This window comes from Asparagus officinalis, chromosome 7 (genome assembly GCF_001876935.1).
Source record: "Asparagus officinalis chromosome 7, Aspof.V1, whole genome shotgun sequence".
NCBI lineage: Eukaryota > Viridiplantae > Streptophyta > Magnoliopsida > Asparagales > Asparagaceae > Asparagus > Asparagus officinalis.
The window spans coordinates 23,669,513-23,689,327 of NC_033800.1; the positions used below are offsets into that span (position 1 = coordinate 23,669,513).

General features: G+C 32.8%; 1 protein-coding gene across 1 annotated transcript in view; it reads left to right on the forward strand.

The window, feature by feature from the left end:
• The window catches only part of LOC109849897 (pyruvate kinase, cytosolic isozyme), an 8,053-nt gene continuing 7,392 nt past the window's right edge, over positions 19,155 to 19,815 (forward strand). Inside the window, 1 exon segment of the mRNA XM_020419782.1 lies at positions 19,155 to 19,452. Coding sequence (XP_020275371.1) covers positions 19,228 to 19,452 — 225 coding nt within the window. The 5' untranslated portion in view covers positions 19,155 to 19,227.

Consider the following 19,815-nt stretch of genomic DNA (forward strand, 5'->3'; position numbering starts at 1 on the left):
ACGAACTTTGGGGCACCAAGTGCAAATAGACCAAAATAAAATTCTAACAACTCAATTGTTGGAAATTTATCAAATAATTAAAATTATAGCATGAAATAAATCCGAATAAAATAAACAATTAACTCTGGCCTGACGGGAACAGTCGTGTATTCACTGCCCTAGAAGATTGAGAACCCGTCTATCGCCCTGGCGCAGATGATTCCCTCCCTCCTAGCGGTAAAAGCCCCCGAAAACGACCGGCCTCTGCACTCGGGCGAGAGTGCAGAGCTTCAGCTCAGATGAAGGAAGTTGCCCATAAAATAAAACTAATATGTAGATGGAAATAATATGTAGGGAAGAAGAAAAACAAGAGAAACTTGTTGTATATTTTTCCTTATTATTTTGAGCTCAACATACGGATATATATATAAGGTTGGAAAAGACGTTATAAAACCCGTTATTAATTCCGTAACGTTTTTCATAATTATATAGCCATTATGCACGTATTAATTGCCGAGGAAAATAAAATATGTAAAACATGTGAATTTGTCTTTTTCTTAAATAAAATATCCAACAGTCCCCCCCCCCCAGGCAATATTAACTGAAAACTCAGTAATCAATAAATCAATAAATCACAAAAAGAAAATAGGTTGTATTTATAGGGTTGAGGGAGAGATTATTCTTTTCAATTTTCCGATGTGGGACTAAAACACAAAGGCAAAATTACCTTTTCTTAATAAATATCCAACATAACGCAATAAAAGAGATGAATTTTACATTTGAAGATTTGAAATATAATCCACCATATAAAATATAATTTTAAAAGATGCACCTCTTTGATTTGGTTCGCTCATATATTGATCATTTATCATTAAGTAATATATGATGCAAGAAGCGTAATTAAATAAATGCATATGAATTTTTCTCATAATTCTGGTTCCTCTTATTCCTAACCAAAAACTCCTTAAGTGAAAAGATTAAAGTTTTACCCGGGTAGTTAGCCAGGTAAGGATAGTACTAGAGGTTAATCAAAGATCAATTAAGTACCTTGTTCCTTGCAAAGTGCGTTACGCAATCCCTAAACCTTGCCTTAGATACCAACTAATCCAAGAAAACTTGAATCGGTTCACTCAATGAATTTTTGTTCCTTAGCAGAATATAGAAACTTTAAAATATTTCCTGCAAGTATTTAATTTGCCAAGCAATTATACTGCAAACATATGTTGGATAAGGTCGATGAGGGGTTTACGGTAAACAAATTTGCATAAGGTGGTAAAAGTGAATGCAAATTTGTTCAGTAACTTATGTGATAGTTGTCTGCAGCAGATGAGTTTTTGCTCTCAAGACATGAAAATCATGAGGTTCGAACATCAATAGGTAAACCGTTTACCTATTGATGTTCGAACCTCATGATTTTCATGTCTTGAGAGCAAAAACTCATCTGCTCCAGACAACTATCACATAAGTTACTGAACAAATTTGCATTCACTTTTACCACCTTCTGTACTAAATAAATTTGCATTCACTTTTACCACCTTCTGTACTAAGCTTATTAGATGCATAAACACTCCAAAGTATGAAATTATTAATAGAAGGCACCATATTGATAGCTTAAAGAAATAAAGGCATTAAACCATGAAAAAATTTAAATACTTCAAAGCATATATATATCCAGATTTTGTTCACTTGTCAAAACCATGTATATGAGGCTTTCAAGAAAAAATAATAAGTACACTGATACAAATTTCATAGACATGTTTCATTAAACATTACAAAAGCGTACATATTCACTGGCACAAGGGGAGAAGGGTAAGTTTTAGAGGATTCTTACATATATAAAATAGGTTTTAGAAACCAAATTTTTCATAGAACAGTAATTGTATTTTTATGAACAAAGAAGAATAATAATCTGATGAACCGTGCTCTATGTAAGCATTAAGCAGATTTTTTTTAAATGAACATTAAAAAAACTGTTTTTAAATGAACAGTAACACTTTTTTTTATAAAATTGAACAGTACCGTTCTTAAAACAAATGAACAGAATAGTTTTTATTTTTAATTAACAGCAATTAAATAAATACAATAAATGTAGTATTTATCAATAATTAAAACCGTTAATTACATATTTAAAATTATTTCGGATTAACTTCAAATTAAATTTGAACAGAAATAATTAACAGCAATTAAAAGCAATTAATTGCATCAATAAATTAGATTAATTACTAGTTAATAACAATTAATAGTAATTAATCTATTATAGTAACTATTTGACTATAATAATTAAATTGAATGAACAGTAACGGTCTCAGATGAACAATAACGGTCTCGGATGAACAGTAACATAACTGAATTTTTTCCTTTTTTTAACAATTAATAGATAATCAAGCAATTAGCAGTAATTTTTTTCTGAACAGTAACTTTTTAAATGAACAGTAAATACACAATTACCATGATTTTTACGAACAATATTTTTGGGTGAACAGTAACCGAAAACAATATTTTTTTAAGCAATGTTAACAGCAGATATATGAATAGATCTAAATCAACAGTAACAGAAAAGATGAATTTTTTCGGATGAACACTAGACTATTCCAATGAACAGTAACTTTAAAAATAATTTTTTCGGATTTAAATCAAAAGCTATAAACTTTTCAATCTTCTAGATTGTTGAAAATTTATCAAATAATTAAAATTATAGCATGAAATAAATCCGAATAAAATAAATAATTAAATCTGGCCTGACGGGAGCAGTCGTGTATTCACTGCCCTAGAAGATTGAGAACCCGCCTATCACCCTGGCGCAGATGGTTCCCTCCCCCCTAGCGGTAAATGCCTTCGAAAATGACCGGCCTCTGCACTCGGGCGAGAGTGCAGAGCTTCAGCTCAGATGAAGGAAGTTGCCCATAAAATAAAACTAAGATGTAGATGAAAATAATATGTAGGGAAGAAGAAAAACAAGAGAAACTTGTTGTATATTTTTCCTTATTATTTTGAGCTCAACATACGGATATATATATATATATATATATATATATGGTTGGAAAAGCCGTTACAAAACCCGTAATTAATTCCGTAACGTTTGTCATAATTATATAGCCATTATGCACGTATTAATTGCCGAGAAAAATAAAATATGTAAAACATGTTAAATTGCCTTTTTCTTAAATAAAATATCCAACATCAATCCCCTTTTAAATCTCACAAACCTTGTCGATTGCCCTACCACAACCTGAAGGAAGTGGAGCTCAAGATTGTCGGCATCAAATAAAGAGCGGATGAAAAAGAAAAAGAGATGGATGAGAGATTGGAAGAGGAGGTAACTATTAGAGGGGTTAGGTGATTAATCACATTGTTAATCAATTATTCTGACAAGAGTCTCAGCTTTCTAGCCAAATCAACTAGTTTTTGGAGGAACTTGTTTTACCTTGACATATCATCACAACCCCTACGACGTCAGCGATTTACACTATATTTGAAATAGCAACCAAACAATGTAAACGCGGTAAAGCTGAGTACATGCCCCACATTTTAATGCCTTCCACCTATTTAGCTTGTCAAATCGTGCAAACAAACAGCCCCTTAGCATAAGAAAGGAAAAGCAAAAAAAGAAATAAAAAGCAGAGTTAACTTCTCTTCAGGTTTATTCAGTGGATATGTAGATCCGGGGGGTTAAGGGTGTAATTACAACGTACCTCAGGATACCTCACTGTAAGGGCCTGTTTGTTTCGTTTCCCCCACATTCCAAAACCCACTTTCCTTCATTTTTTCACTTTCCCCCACTTTCCAAAACCCACTTTTCTTCACTTTCTTCACTTTCCTCCAATAATATTGTGACAACTCATCCCACCACATCTCATCTCATACTTTTAAAAATAAACAAAACACAAGAAATGAGTCACATCAATCAACTCATCTAACTCACTTTCCCCCACTTTTCTTTATTTTCTATCATCTTTAAAAATTACTCACATCATCCAATAATATGGTGACAACTCATCACATCTCATTAAAATTTCCTTCCATCACTTTCCTCCAAAAAAACAAGGATTGCAAAGGAAAACTCATCTCATCTCATCATCCAATAATATGGTGACAACTCATCTCATCTCATCTCATCTCATCATCTCATCATCCAATAATATGGTGACAACTCATCTCATCTCATCTCATCTCATCTTTTTTCCCCAACTTTTAAGAATGAACCAAACACAAGAAAAAAATCTAAACAAGGAAAGTGGAGGAAAACATCAAAAATTACTCACATCAACCAATAATATAGTGACAGCTCATACTTTCCCCCACTTTCTTTTATAGCTTTGACGAACCAAACCTCTGAAAGTGGAGGAAAACATCAAAAATTATTTTATTTTCCCCCATTTTCCCCCACTTTCTGCATTTTTTGGCGAAACAAACAGGCCCTAAAAGGAGCATTTTAGGAATTCCATATTATGCTAATTGGCATATCAGCAAAAGAAAAGAAAAAAGGACAAATGGTGTTGAGTGATGGCCAACTTTGCGGTGAATACAATTAGCAATCTTAGGATTATTTGTGTAAATACAATGACCCCGGAGTCACACATGTAACTAAATCATATCATAGGGTATTGAAATGTATACATTTGATAAGAAAAATAAGAACTAATTTCATATTGACGTACTTTATGAAAAGTTACTATATATAAATGGATTATAGAAACATTCATATAAGCTAATAAAAAAATAAAAAAAATATTTGGTAATCATATATGATCAAACAATTTGACTTTAATTTATAAGATGATTCAATTACCTCAATACTTCTAAATTCTAACAACTCAGATATTATAATCTTAATAATGCAATTTGATAAGTTTACAATAATACTCTTCTATTATAAATGATACTTTTCTATTATAAATGGAACCCAATTTTCAGATGATCCAAATCGAAAAGCCACAAATCATATTTTCAAACATATCTTCGTGCATGTATGACGTATATATTCATGATTCAAATCGAACGAGTATCAAACAATTTCACTTTAATTTATAAGATAAGATGATGCAATTACCTCAATACTTCTAAGTTCTAGACAACACAGATATTATAATTTTGATAATGTAATTTGAAAAAATTCATTATAATACACTTCTATTACAAACGGAAGCAAATTTTTCAGATGATCCAAATTTAAAAGCCAAATTGTTATTTTCATAAATATTTTCATACACTAGTTGAGATGCACGTGCAATGCACGTGGTTGAATATCATGATTATTTAAATTGATAAAACTAAAATAAAAATAAAAAAGAAAATAAAGTTTTTTGTGGGATTGATCATCAACTCAATAATCTCTCTCTCAAATGAAACATTGTCATTGTTTCCTTCAACCCAGACTGTGGTCACATGATCCACTATTTGTGAGTTATAAACACATTGATCTAATATAACATCTTTGTTTATTAGTATCTTGAAGTCTTCAAAAGATGAATGATCATTCAATTCGTAAAAGAATTTTGTATGTGAATTTACTAGCAATATGTCCATTAAATTTTTAGTTGTAGTTTGACTCATATTCACATTAACTTTTAGTTATGGTTTTACTCATATTTACATTATCTAATATTCTCATTCAATTTTATAGCTCATTTTCTAAACCATAGAAGTAAAACTAAAAGTATAAGGAATTATTTTCTTGCAAAATTAAAGCAAAGAGATTATGATATATTTCATCATGTACTCTAAATATAAAAATTTCTTTTTTCTTTGATGCAAGGTCCCTATCAAATATTGTTCCAAACGATGTGAACGAAAATTACTATTATAACTCACTTGCCTAGGACAATTGTATTGTATATAAGATATATAACTCATCTAGAATACATATGCTAACTAGATTTTACTGTTGTGAGAACAAAATCTTAGAGGCTCGTATTCAAATTTTTTGGCTCTATAGAAGACATAAGAGTTTGGAGTGTATAGCTTATATATCGTAAGAATATACTTGTTCATGAAGAATTTTTCCTAATAACGATATTATTACAACGATGCTACTATTCAGTATTAAATCAATTTTATTATATAAGATTATATGACCCTTTTAATAAATTACAAAAAAATATATAGAAACCTCGATGCTTATGACTAGTAGTTTGGTTCCACAAAATAGGTTAATTTTACATTTATAGTTTGCTATTGGTAGTATTATTGGCAATGTCATTACATTTTCTTTTTATCCTATTATTCACGCTTTTCTAATATAAGTCCTCGTTTGCTAATCACTCACTTGACTATATTTAGTTTTTATAATATCAGAGGTTAGAATAGTTTCTTCTGTTTAAAAAGTGTTGACATAGTTTTCTTAAAAAAATATATACACATGGTAACAAATAGTATATAATTCAGTTCGACTCAAATATTTGTTTGAAGCCATTTAGAGTGAGGTCCTTTCTCTTCTGGAATGATGATATAGTGATTATACAATCCAAAAGTTAAAGAAGAAATTTCTACAAAGAAAAAGTAATTTAATATGTAAAATTAATAACTAATTTATAAAATATACATGGGCAATGCGGATAACTATATATAGAAAGTAAGATATATATCTTCATGAAAATTTTATAGTGAGTGACCAACTACAATCATCATAATTTAAGCACGAATAATTATTATTTTAGTTACTAATTTGATACGCATAACTATAGAATAAATCTCAAACAAAACATAGGAATTGAGATTGTATTATCCTATAGATAAATAAATAAATAAATGTTATTAGAGATCCTCTTTATATTAAATTTAAAAATAATAATTTAAATTATTAAGCACCAAATATTAGTTCATGTGAGAAAGTAAAGTAATATATGGTCTATATACCTATATAGTCAATCAATCAAACGTATTAAATTTATGATAATCACAGACAAAATTATATGGTGGGTTCACATAAAATATAATTTATAAAAAATAATACATTAAAGTCAAAATCCTTTTAACCACTATATAGATTGTCTGAAAAATTCTGTATATATAAACTATATTGCTTAAGAATAGTGATGTGTGGCCGAATACATCTTAAGAACAACTTACTCTTCAATATCATTGTTAATTGACGTATCTATATATTACATTAAAAACATAATTAAAATTAGAAAACTACAAAAGAAACACACTCAACAGTTTTAAAAATTATAAAAAAATACCCTAAAATTTTCTAATTTATAAATACACAAAACTATTAAACATTACATTGAAATCAATGAATTACAAAAAATTATTAAAATTTTTTAAACTTTGGAGGGGTAATTTGCAATGTACTAAACTTTAAGGGTGTTTTTATTAATTTTAAATTTAATAGATTTTTAATTAGTTATATTCTCTCCAAAAAAGTTATGGGTAATATTGACCATGAAAAGTTTTTCCTAAACCAATATTTTTAAAGGAAGTATGATATTTTTTGTAAATTTTTAATTTTCTAGGGGTTGTTAGTAATTTTGCATATTTATTTTAATGTCTATACGTTAGAAATTCTCATGATGTTTTTTATAAATTATGAATTTTATGGGTTTTTTTGTAATTCTTTGAACTTATAGGCCTTTTGTATAGATTTTAAATTGTTTATAGACTATTTATAATTCTTATGTTTTTAATTTACTAATGAGTTTATAATTCTTAGGGTGTCGTCTGTAAAATTTGAATTATGAGTGTTTATTTATAATTTTTAAAATTTTAAGGGTGATTTCTATAAATTATAAATTATGTAGGGGATATTTGTAATTCTTATATTTTTAATGTACAGTTAGGTTGGAAATTATTAGGATTTTTGTAAATTTTATAATTTTGAGGGTTTTATTTTGCAATTTTGTAAGGACCGTGATTTTCGATTTTGATTTGAATAAAATTTTTTGGTATTTAAATATTAAATATTATTATTCTAAAAGAGTATTTGTATTTTCCCCAATTTCCTATGATTTAAAAATACAGTATTATAATATTTTAATAGTTTTGCTAATTATAAATTTAGCTGTTCGGTAAAATTTTTAAATTAATAGTTAATTATTCATTATTGTTACTATTATTTTGAACATAAATTTTAATATTTATTTTAAATAAATTTTATGATATTTTTTTTAATTATTTAAGGGGGTATTTTTCCTTGTGTTTTTCCTCTCATCGGTGTTCACTCTGTATACCCCTCCGCCTCGTGTTTCCCCCTAGCTCTCAACCCACGTCCTCCCAACCATCCTATCCCGCACAATCTCTCTCATTAAATTCTCCGCCGTTCTTTTCTCTCTCCAATCCCGCAATTCCCTCCTCGTGTTTTTCCCCCTTCTTTTTTTTAATCCCTCGTGCTCTCTCTCTCACTCACGAGCTCTTTTCCTCTCTCTTTAAAATAATCCCCTCTCTCTGCTCTCTCTCTCTCTCTCTCTCTCTCTCTTCAAATCAACCAGCTCATCCCCTTCTCCCTCTCCTCTTCCTTAAATCCGACGAGCTGCCGCCGACGCCGCCGCCCTCTGTGCTATCCATCGCCGGCCCAGCTCCGAGACCCCCTCCACGAGCTCCACCAGCGCCGCCTCCTCATCCCCTGCCTCCTCCTCCGCCAGCCGCCGGCGAGCTCGTCCTTCGCAACCCGAGCCATCGCCCCGTCGCTGCCTACACGCCGTGCACCACCTCGCGTGAGGCACGCCCCCAAGCGCCGATCCCCGACCTCAGACCGCCGACCCAGCAACCTCCTCGAACTCGCCTCCACCTGAGCTCCACGCCGCCACCCGCAAGCCACCGCTCCTCCTCCGACGGACGCCCTGCAGCCCCCGTCGAACTCACCCCTCGCCCGCCGCCTCGAACAGCGGCGCGCCCTCAGCCCTCTGAACCAACTCCAACGGCCTCCTCTTCCACCGTCGCCTCCCCTCTGAAACCCTCAGACCACCGCTCCTTCCCTTTGACCCGCGCGCGCCTCACCACGCTTGAAGCCGCCACCAAAGCTTCGCCGCTGAGCCACTACTCCGACGACGCAGCCTCCGCTCGAGCTCCAGCAACCGCGCCGAGCCTCTCTCCTCCTCCGCCTCCTTGCTCGTCGCCGACGGCCGGCAGCTGGCCGTGAGCCCACCCAGCGCCCCCGCCAACCACATGCGGCCCTTAGCCGCTCGCAAACATCAACCCCTTCGACTTGACGTCGACGACCACACTGAACATCCGTGCCTGAACCAGATCCAAACCGCTGTCAACGTCGCCTCAATCGCCACACGCCGCGTCCACATCAGCCCCGCCGCTCGTCATCAGGCCCCATTGGCCTCGCAGGCAAGATCCTACTTCTCTTGATTTGTCAATTTAATTTTAGATCTGCGAATTAATTATATGCATGTTTAGACTGTATTATGATCATGTTGTATGTTGTGATATATCTGCGTGAGATTGTTTGATGAACAATATTAATTATGAGGTGTTGTTTTGAAAAAGAAAAGAATATTTTTAAAGAATATTTTTAGAATAATTATTGTGAGAAATATTTTTAAAAGAAATTATTTTTAGGAGAATAATATTAAAAATAAACATTTAAAGATTGTTTTAGAATTAATTTATAATGAGAAAATATTTTAAGAAACTATTTTGTAAAAGGACTTTTAAATAAATAGATTTATGATTTTATGATTAGAAATAATTTAAAGGAAATTATTTTGTAAAGGATTATTTTGGAATTAATAAGCCAATTATTTTTAAAGGTTAGTTTAAAATTAAATGGTTTATTTTGAGTAATTATAATAATAGATATTTTAAAAGAATTTATTATACTATACATGCACGTTCGATTCATAGTTATCCCATACAGTCATGTTCATGTCATATTGAGACCCGTAATTATATTTCATGTGATTAGTCATTTGATTCGCGTTATTGTCTGATATCACATCTTTGTCGTGCTTCCTTATACTTCTGCTTGAATGTATTAGCCTAGAATTCCATACAGGTTTGCTTTGCAATTCGCTGCCGGGAAACGTATTATTGTTTGTAGCCTTGTATAATTAATTGCTGGCCTTGTATATTATTGATGGCCTTGTATTGTATTCGTTGACTCATTTATGGCTGTGTATCATTGCGGTGGATGGCCTTCGTGCCTATGTATTTGGTTTCATTTTTGTGTCGGCTATACGTCTTGATTTCCTCCAAATTGTGGAGATGAACCGACTTTATTCTTGTAGGTGATTTCGCCGTTCTCACTAAAATAGGGAGGGGAGATTAACGTCCTGATTTATTGACAATCCTGATTTGAGCCCCTCTTCACTTAGGATGATTTGTTTAGACTCTTTCATTCATTCTATTGCTCAATTATTCGAAATTGAATCCGAAGTCGCTTCTCGTTTCCTGTGCCGACCTATCTACAATGGAACTAGATCTTGAGATTCTCCCCGTTGACGTCGTAGGATTCCTTGTTATGTCGTCATTATACTTATGATTATTTTCTATATTTCCTTGGTTGGATCGCTTCCTTGTTTAGTGTGTATACTTCCTATTCGATAGTTAGTAGTTGTTTCTTTATTCTGCATTGATCTATCTATCTTCGGACTTGACTGTAGGATTTCTTCTTATCATTTCTAGTGCATTATAATATTACTATTTTCATATATATATGTATATATATATATACTATAACAAATCATTATTACATGATATGTCATGATATTATTGCACATGAATTGTTACATTACTATTGCCTTGCTGTGATTGAGAATCGTTAGCAGTCATGACCATAGTGGCCTTGTGTGACCTAGAGACAGGTGTTGTATTGACTTAGAAAAGCAAGAAGAGTTGGAGTGGGAAAGTCTTTGTTCATGTGATCGTATGTGTGTTGTATTTCCAGGCTCGCACCAGTGAAAAGTTTCGCACTGGGGTGGGTCTGAGAACAGTGATCAGATGTGTATTATTTATTTCCAGGATTGCACCAGTGAATCGTTTCGCACTGGGGTGGATCTGAGGAGCGGTGATATTGTAATTATTGATTATTTCCAGGCACGCACCAGTGAATCGTTTCGCACTGGGGCGGGTCTAAGGTACTAGTGAGATGTGGTCGTTAATCAGATATCCGATAACGTGAACTTTGACTCTGTGTGAGATGTGAACCAGTGACCTGTTATAAGATGGCTAGTTACATGGCCGTTACTTGGATGATTTCGAGTTGTTGTGAGATACAGACCAGTTATATTTCTTTTCATACATAGATCAGGATTAATATTTAATTATCTACAATTTAGGACATATGGTATATACATGAGGGTTTCCTTGTTTGGATTATTTCGCTCGACGTACTACGTCTCGAGTTGTAGATTTTTAAGTATTAATTCTATCTAGTGTATGACCCTATACTTGGATGGTTATTATGATCGCTGGCTGCATGATCGACTTGTTACTTGGTTGACTTTCTTGGATACTCCTGATTATTATATTCTAGTGGTAGATTGCATTTAAGTATTCCAGTAGCATGTTTCTTTTACTATTATTACTGTTTTTGCTTTGGTCGTTCGATCGTTCCTATTTCTTTCTGTGGGATCTTGCCGTGTGTCACACACACGCTGACGTACACCTGTTTTTCTCTGGTGTACGTCAGATTTAGGAGATGAGCAGCCTCAGTTCGGGATAGTACAGGAGCCAGATGATTTGTAGCAGTAAGGTCTTCCAGATGGATCAGAAGAATAATCTGAAGCTTAGACTTTTATTTCTGTAATAGTTGACGAGCGCTAGATCTCTTTTGCAGAACCTTACTTTATTTAGTCTGATGTTGGATTTAGTTGTTTTAGCAGTACTTTCCTTTTATTTCTATTGGACTATGTATTTTTATATTTTTAGTTGGACCGTTTTGTAATAAGGGTGTGTTTGACCTAACTCTGTGTCCTGGATGATATTCTATTTGTGATATGTATCTTTTCCATTCTGAGTTGTTCATTATACTCTTGCTATGTGTGATCGGGGACCTGTGACTTCGCATTGTATATTATATTTTTGACGCTTAGCGTATTAGATTGAGTAGAAAGAGTTTATTTATTTATTTCTACTCAACCTAATACGTCGCGGGCTTGCTTGCGTCCCGATTCCCTGGTGTTTTGGGAAGCGGGGCGTGACAAATTTATAAAAAGTTTAGTGTTAATTACAAATTCCATAAATTTTCGAGGGTTGTTTGTATTATTTGTAGGTTTTTAGTGTGATTATAAGTTTGAAAGTTTTAAGGTTTTTATATAAATTTTGAATTTTTAGGGGTGTTTTTGCAAAATTTTAAAACTTACAAGATACTTTCTTCAAAGTAAAAAAACTTTTAATTTCTAGCTTGTATATGTTTTTCAGATTTCTTATTGAATTACAATAAGTAAAAATTATAATTTTCAAGATGTTTTAATAAAATTTTGAATTTGTAGGGGTGTTTTTACAATTTAAAAAACTTGAAGGATATTTTATACAAAGTTGAAAAACTTTTAGGTGTTAGCTAGCATATGTTTTTTTAATTTTTTTGCAAACTGAAATAAGTAAAGGAATTACATTAAATGTATATCTTTATCAAATAACATGTTAAGTCTCATTATGAATAAGATAAATCATTTAATTACCAATTCAAAAAAGATGAGATAACTACTATAGATTAGGGTAACAATTTAATATTTTTTAAAAAAATTAAGGGTAATATTGACCATGAAAAGATTTTCCCGATTTCGTACTTTTAAAAGGAGTATGATGTATAATGTATCTATTTGTATTCCAAATACACTATTATAATAATATTTGTAGCCTTTAACATTAATTTTAACCACACCACAAACAGGTTTCTTGGTTTTGGGAATTAATATACTACTAGTTTGCGGTCCGTGCAAAGCATGATGATAAATTTTATTATGCTACAGCAATCGTGTTTCTTAAATGCTACAGTAAGTTTGAATTGCTATAGTATCTCGCATTTTGAAAATGCTACGGTATCCCGTGTGCTACAGTGATAATAGTGCTTTTCATAATAGCAACTGTAAGTTCCTCGGATTGGTACAGTATCTCATATTTTTCGGAATTGCTACAGTGTTCCAATGTGCTACAGTGGTACTGTTGCTGTTCATGCCACAGTGAATATTTTACTGTTGAATTTACTGTAGCATGAATAGGAATTCTCTGCTCCTCCTATTTGTATAAAGGAATAGATTTTAGAAGCAAAATTAACAACTTGCCATGATAACATTAAAAATTAATACTCTCTTTTCTTATTCTCTTTAACTAAGAATCCTTATAGAATTAAAACTATTCTAGTTTGAAAATTATATTAATCAAAGCCTTCATTTATATAAATTTTTTTGATGATTAGATGATTATAATATGTTCTTCAAAACCTAAAAATAAAAAAAAACCATAAAAATCTAAAAAACATAAACTACTTAAATTAGACTGATGAGTCTAAAATTTCAAATAGGCCTACACAAAATAATAAATTTATAAAAAATCCTTAAGTTTAAGAACATCATAAATAAATCCTTGCAAAAATTCTGAATATTACAGTACCATCATGAAATTCAAATAGTTATAAATTGCCCCTTTAAAATCCATAAATTACAATCATTCACTAGACAATTTAAAAATTACAAATAGTTTCTTAAAATTTATCAACAACTCCTTGAAAGATTTTACAACTAGCCCCTTGAAAGTTTTAAAATTTATAAATATCTCATTAAAATTTTTATAGACGGATCATTAAAATTTTTACAACTTGCCGAATGAAAGTTAAAAAAATAACAAGTCCTTTAAAAATTACAAATGATCCCTTGAAAGCTTCAAAAACTACAAACACCCAACCAAATCTAAAAAGTATAAACAGTCGCATGAAAGTTACAAACAACATCTTCAAATTCTAAAATTTTAAAATAAATCCTAAGAAATCTAAGAATTACGAATAACATCATAAAATTTAGAAAGCTATAAACTATTCCTTTAAAATCCATAAATAAAAACAATCTTAGAAAATCTAAAAAAAATTCAAACAATCCACTAAAAAGTTCAAAAATAAAAAATAGAACCCTAACATTTTACAAATAAACTCTTAAAATTTTTTACAACTAACCTCTTAAAATTTTCAAAAACTATAAATATAATTTTGAAAAATTTGAAGGCTGCCATTTAAAATTTTTTACGGCTAGCCCCATGAAAGTTGCTAAAGGAGCAAACACCATGCCAAATATTTTAAATATTAGTTATAAACTTCTTAAAAATTTTACAAACAACTCATTGAAAATTTTTACAATTATAAACACTCCTAAAGAATTTATAAAAAGGCACCTAAATGTTTTATAAATTACAAATAGCCCCATAATAAATTTGCAAAATAGCCAACTGAAAACTTTATAACCAACCTCTTGAATGTTTTAAAAATTACAAATAACCCTCAAAACTTTACAAACAATACCCCAAAAATTCTAAAATTATAAATGTCCCGTAATTTAACATATTATATTATAATACTGTTATATATTAGTGTGAAAATGCGCGAGGTAGGAGGGTGTAATGGCTATGAGAAATCCTATATCCTTAGTACTAGGTAGGGCCGTTAATCAGTTTGAATGGTGCGGTTAATAGGTGACACCGAACACCAAACCGATCTATTTTTTTGGTTCGGTTCGGTTTGGTTTTTCACTTATTTTTTCATAAACCAATTGTGTTCGGTTTAGTTCGGTTTGGTTTTTCTCTAGTTTATATCGGTTTTTTTCGGTTATTCTATAAAGAAAACAAGTCTAGAAAAGTAGAAAGTAGAAATGTCTCATATTACATAACCGTTTCCGAAAAGAAAAGAAAAAAAAATGAAAAAGGGCAGCCCACAATGCCACATAACAGTTTTCGAAAAGAAAAAAAAACGATGAAAAACTAGAAAAGCAGAAACATGTAGATGATAGATCAGCACTTCAAGTTCAGCAGCAAGCTCCTCCATGACCAACATTTGGGGAAAGGGAAAGCTACAGTACCACGTGACAGAAGGGATTTCTTCGCCGGTGACGAGAGAACCCAAGATTTGGGGCCGATGGACGGGAGAACCCTAGATTTCGGGGCGATGGACGAGAGGGGACGAGACGGAGCGCGAAGGACCAAAAGCTCGTTGGGTTTGGGACTTTGGGGGCAATGGACGGGAACTCAGATTCTCAGAAGCCCTAGAAATATAATTAAAGTCTAATGTAGACTATGTAGTAATGTTGGAACGCAGGCCAAGGCCATCCTTTTTTTTGGGCTTCATTTAAGCCCAAGTTTAAAGTTTCTACATAAAATTTTATGTATATTAATAATATATATCTATAAATAATATAATTTCCTTACAATATTTATAATCGGTTTTTCGGTTCGGTTTCGGTTTCCAGACATCCGAAACCAAAACCAAACCAAACCTTTCGGTTTTCGGTTATTTTTTTTGCGGTTTGGTGCGGTTTTTTTCTTTCCTCGATTTTTTCGGTTATGGTTCGGCTTTGGTGTGGTTATTTTTTCGGTTATCGGTTTTCAAGTTACAGCCCTAGTACTAGGGGGTGCTGTAACTTCCTGCTATCTATTTTAGGAAGTGGAGGAAGATCATAATCCTATTCGTGTTCCAATCTTTGTGAACAAAAAATGAGCATTGATTGAAATATCAGGATATTGAAATCCTAGATATTTTTTAGTTTTTATAAAGCATAAATTTTTATTTAGATTGATGGTTAAGCTATCTAATTTTTAATTATTAATTTAAGATTTTAATTTATCTAAAAAGGCTATCACTCAAACTATCTACTTTAATATATAAGAAAAAACTCTGTTCTCTTATACTCATAGCATACCAAAAAGAGGAGCTCATTATCTCTACCTTCATAAACATACAGGTAATAGATGACCTTTAAGTTATAGTCTATGAAGAAATATAAAAATCATCTCTTTTATTACAACGTGGAAGGTTAATTAGTGTATTCGAAAGACGTATAAACCAACATATATAAACAAAAGAAATCGAAATAATTCATATATGCCCGGGCTTAATACTTGTACTCTTCTATAACAAATTGAAACAAATTTTTAGATGATCCAAATTTAAAAGCCAAATTGTATTTTCATACATGCATGATGTATCTATTTGTAATCCAAATATAAAATATAATAATATTCATAGCCTTTAATATTAATTTTAACCACATCTCAAATAAGTTTCTTCGTTTTAGGATTAATATACTGTTCTTAAAAAATTAAAACTTGGATAGGATGATATACTATGTTATTTCAACTTCTCAATGACCTAGAAACACTTGGGTATGAATCATGATCGCATTTAAAAAAATAATTCACCAAAAGGATATCTAATTTCTTAGAAATAAAAAATTTGTATAAGGAGACCACAAAATATTCAAATGCTGAGTAAATTATATATTATGGTCACAACATCTCTCACTATTGTTTGGATATAAGTAATAAATCTATAAAAGTAAATGCTGCATTATATATAAGTTTTGATATGTAATATTGTAATTAGAAAATGTAAATTAACATATAATTTATATAAAAATTGTAACACTCAATTTTGCACAATTAAAAGTTGTGGCCTCTGGAAAAGGGAATAAGAAGGATTTTTTCCACAAGTACCGGCCCTCAAATCTTTTATACTGCACATCCTGCATATTAAAAAATATAAGCCCGCAATTTTCAATAAGTTTGGAACACTGTCCTGTGTAACTAAAAAGTTTTTAAGTGGTAGGGATACACAAAATCAATGAAAAAAAAATACCAAATTGGTATATTTTATTTACCCTTAGTGACAGTTTGGTATATATATTTTTCAGGCAACATATTGGTATATTATTTTTTTTCGGTGACAAATTGGCCTCCAATTTGGTCGGACCAAAATTTCCAGCGAAATCTCTCATGTGACGTCTCACGTGGTGTGAACGTGACTTCTAGCGTGACTTCTAGCGTCATAAATTAGCTCCAATCCCAAACCTTAACCCCTCAATCTCCTTCCTCCTCCTCCTCCTCTACCTTCCCTCTCCTCCCTCCCTCGCTCCTCTCGCCTCTTCGACGCCTCCCAAACCTTCTACCTTCTCAAATCCTCCCTCGACTCTCGACCCGCCCCCTCCCTCTACAACCTTCTCATCTCCGCCTTCGCCAAACACAACTAACACCAACAAGCTCTACAATGGTACCATACCATGATCCAAGATCGGGTCAAGCTCGATGTATACACTTTTAACATCCTCATCGGTAGCTCAAATCGTTTTCGGTGACGACTTGCGAGATTTTTATCAATGAGCTTTGAAGAGAAGGGAGAGCTTTAGAAATGTGCGAGATTTTGATGGGTTTCTTAGCGAAAGGAGCGGTGCCTGATGTGTTCGATTGCTTCGTGTTAGTCGGAACTTTATGCAACTACGGGAATGAGGATCGAGCTGTAGTGACTTGTGGCTCATTAATGGAGAGCTTGAGGAAACGTGGGAAGATAGATGAAGCTATTGGGTTTATGGAGAGAGTGATGGAGAAGGGGATGGTTTTGGATGGGATTAGTTGCAATTACTTAGCACTGGGAACCACGCTGGCAGCCACATTCGCATCATGTGAGATGTCAATAAAAAATTTTGCCAGAAATTCGGGTCCTACCAAATTTGAGGCTTATTTATCGCCGGAGAAAAAAAATATACCAATATATCACCAGAGAAAAAATAATATACGAATAAGTCGCCGGAAAAAAATATACTAAACTATCACTAAGGGTAAATAAAATATACCAATTTGGTATTTTTGCCCAAAATCAATATGAGAGATCTGGGGATAATTTAGCAAATGTTACGATTTGAAGGGTAAATTTGCAAATATGAAAAAATTTAGGAGCATATATGCAAACAACCCAAAAAAATTTATAACTTAATTTCACCTCATCAAATAAAACCTTCGCTACTCCAAATGCTAAAATTAATTGCATATTATGTCGTTTGTGCACAAAGAATTTCCAACCAATCACTGAGTTTGCGTGAAAAATATATTTCTCACAACAAAACCCTAGATATCCTAGCGACAAAGTTGAAATCTATTTTAACTACAACAAATACTAGATGCGACATCTAGTATAATTTATTTTGCCACTAAAAACAAGCCTGGTATTTTTCATAATCATCAATGAGAGATAACATAAAATTAACATTAAATTGTTGAATCTTATACCTAACTAAACTTGATGTCAATTTACTTCAACGTCCGAATGGACGACCATCTTGGAGAGCAAGTCTTCTAGAAACTCCTCTTTCTACGGCCTCAATTGGATGGAGGGTTCTCTGGAGACCAAGGTTTATTCCATATCGGTATCATGGTCCTCAGGAACAACACGGGAGCTAATGTATCCCTTCTCTCCCTTGACCCAATTAAATCACATCAACTCAATAAATAATAATTCAATTCATAATTAATTACTCGCCCAACTGAATGGACAGCTCAAGGTGCACAGTACTGCATGGTGCTTTCTTTAACACAGGAGGATTTTTTTTTCTTCTTCCGAGCTGCTAAAATACGAAAATTGAGAACATAACCTTTTACGATTAACTCACGAGTTCTCTTCTTATTTTTGAAAATTTCATGATTTTCTAAAAAAAAAAAAAATTTCTTTTTTTGCATTTTCATATTCAGATATATGAGTTCATATGTGACATATTTCTATAAATTATTTTGAATGCCTAACTTGTTATGTAATAATGTTTTTTAACTATAAGTGACACTAAACTTTTCTTAGGTTTATATCCTTTGCAGCCATAACAACTGTCAAAATTTCTCTTTAGCTAAAAACTAGAATTTTCTTTTTACTTGTATAACCCACCTCTTAATCCGAGACTTCTCGCAATTCAACTTCGAGGCCTATAATTTTATTATTACATCTCTTAAGTCATATTCACGCAAAATAAATAATTCTCAGGGTGGCATGAGCAAAGATTGGGACATCTTCATAATTATTATTATATAAGTAAAGTATTTTTTTTAAATTTACTTATTTGCTCAGCTTAAAACCCTAGAAAACCCGATGACTCCTCTGCAGGACCTCTGTACCCCTGTCTTATAAATAAATCTCGCCACGTGGGCCTCGCTTTGATCAAATCAATTTATTTTTAATCAACACCGGAGCCGTTTCCATTCTTTCTTTGGCCCCAACAACTTCCTCTTCCTATAAATTCTTTGCAGAGAAGGACATCTCGTAGGTCTGTTCATCTCTCCAAAAAGTTATTTTCCGCCCCCTCCCCTGCTTAACATTTTCTTTCAGGTACAGAAAAAATTTCAATGGCGGAAATCGTGCAGAAGAGGCCGAAGACGAAGATCGTCTGCACGCTGGGACCCTCTTCGAGGTCGGTGGAGATGGTAGAGAAGCTGCTGAGGGCCGGGATGAACGTTGCTAGGTTCAATTTCTCGCATGGCTCTCATGAGTATCATCAGGAAACCCTAGATAACCTGAGGAAGGCCATGGAGAATACTGGGATCCTTTGTGCTGTTATGCTCGATACCAAGGTTTGAAAGTTCTGATCTTGTTTGCTTTGTCTTCAGAGTTTTTCTAGCTTAAGATCTCTTGATGTGAGGATTTTTGGGGGGTTATGTGATTAATTAATTTTCTGGATCTGGGTTGTCTTTATTTTGTGCTCAAGAAATTAGGTTTTCTGATGTTTACTTTTATTTATGATTTTAAAATGTTATTTGTCTGTTTGCTGTCATCGCGTGTTGTGTTCTTCTTCTTTGTGATGCATGGTGTCTGGATTTTCTTAGTTGGCATTTTGTTGTCTTTTATGCAAAAAATTATTTTTTGTTCAATTTTTTTACAGGGGGAAATAATCTTCAATATTTAGTTTTGATTCTTTATTTCCCCCCCCCCCCCCC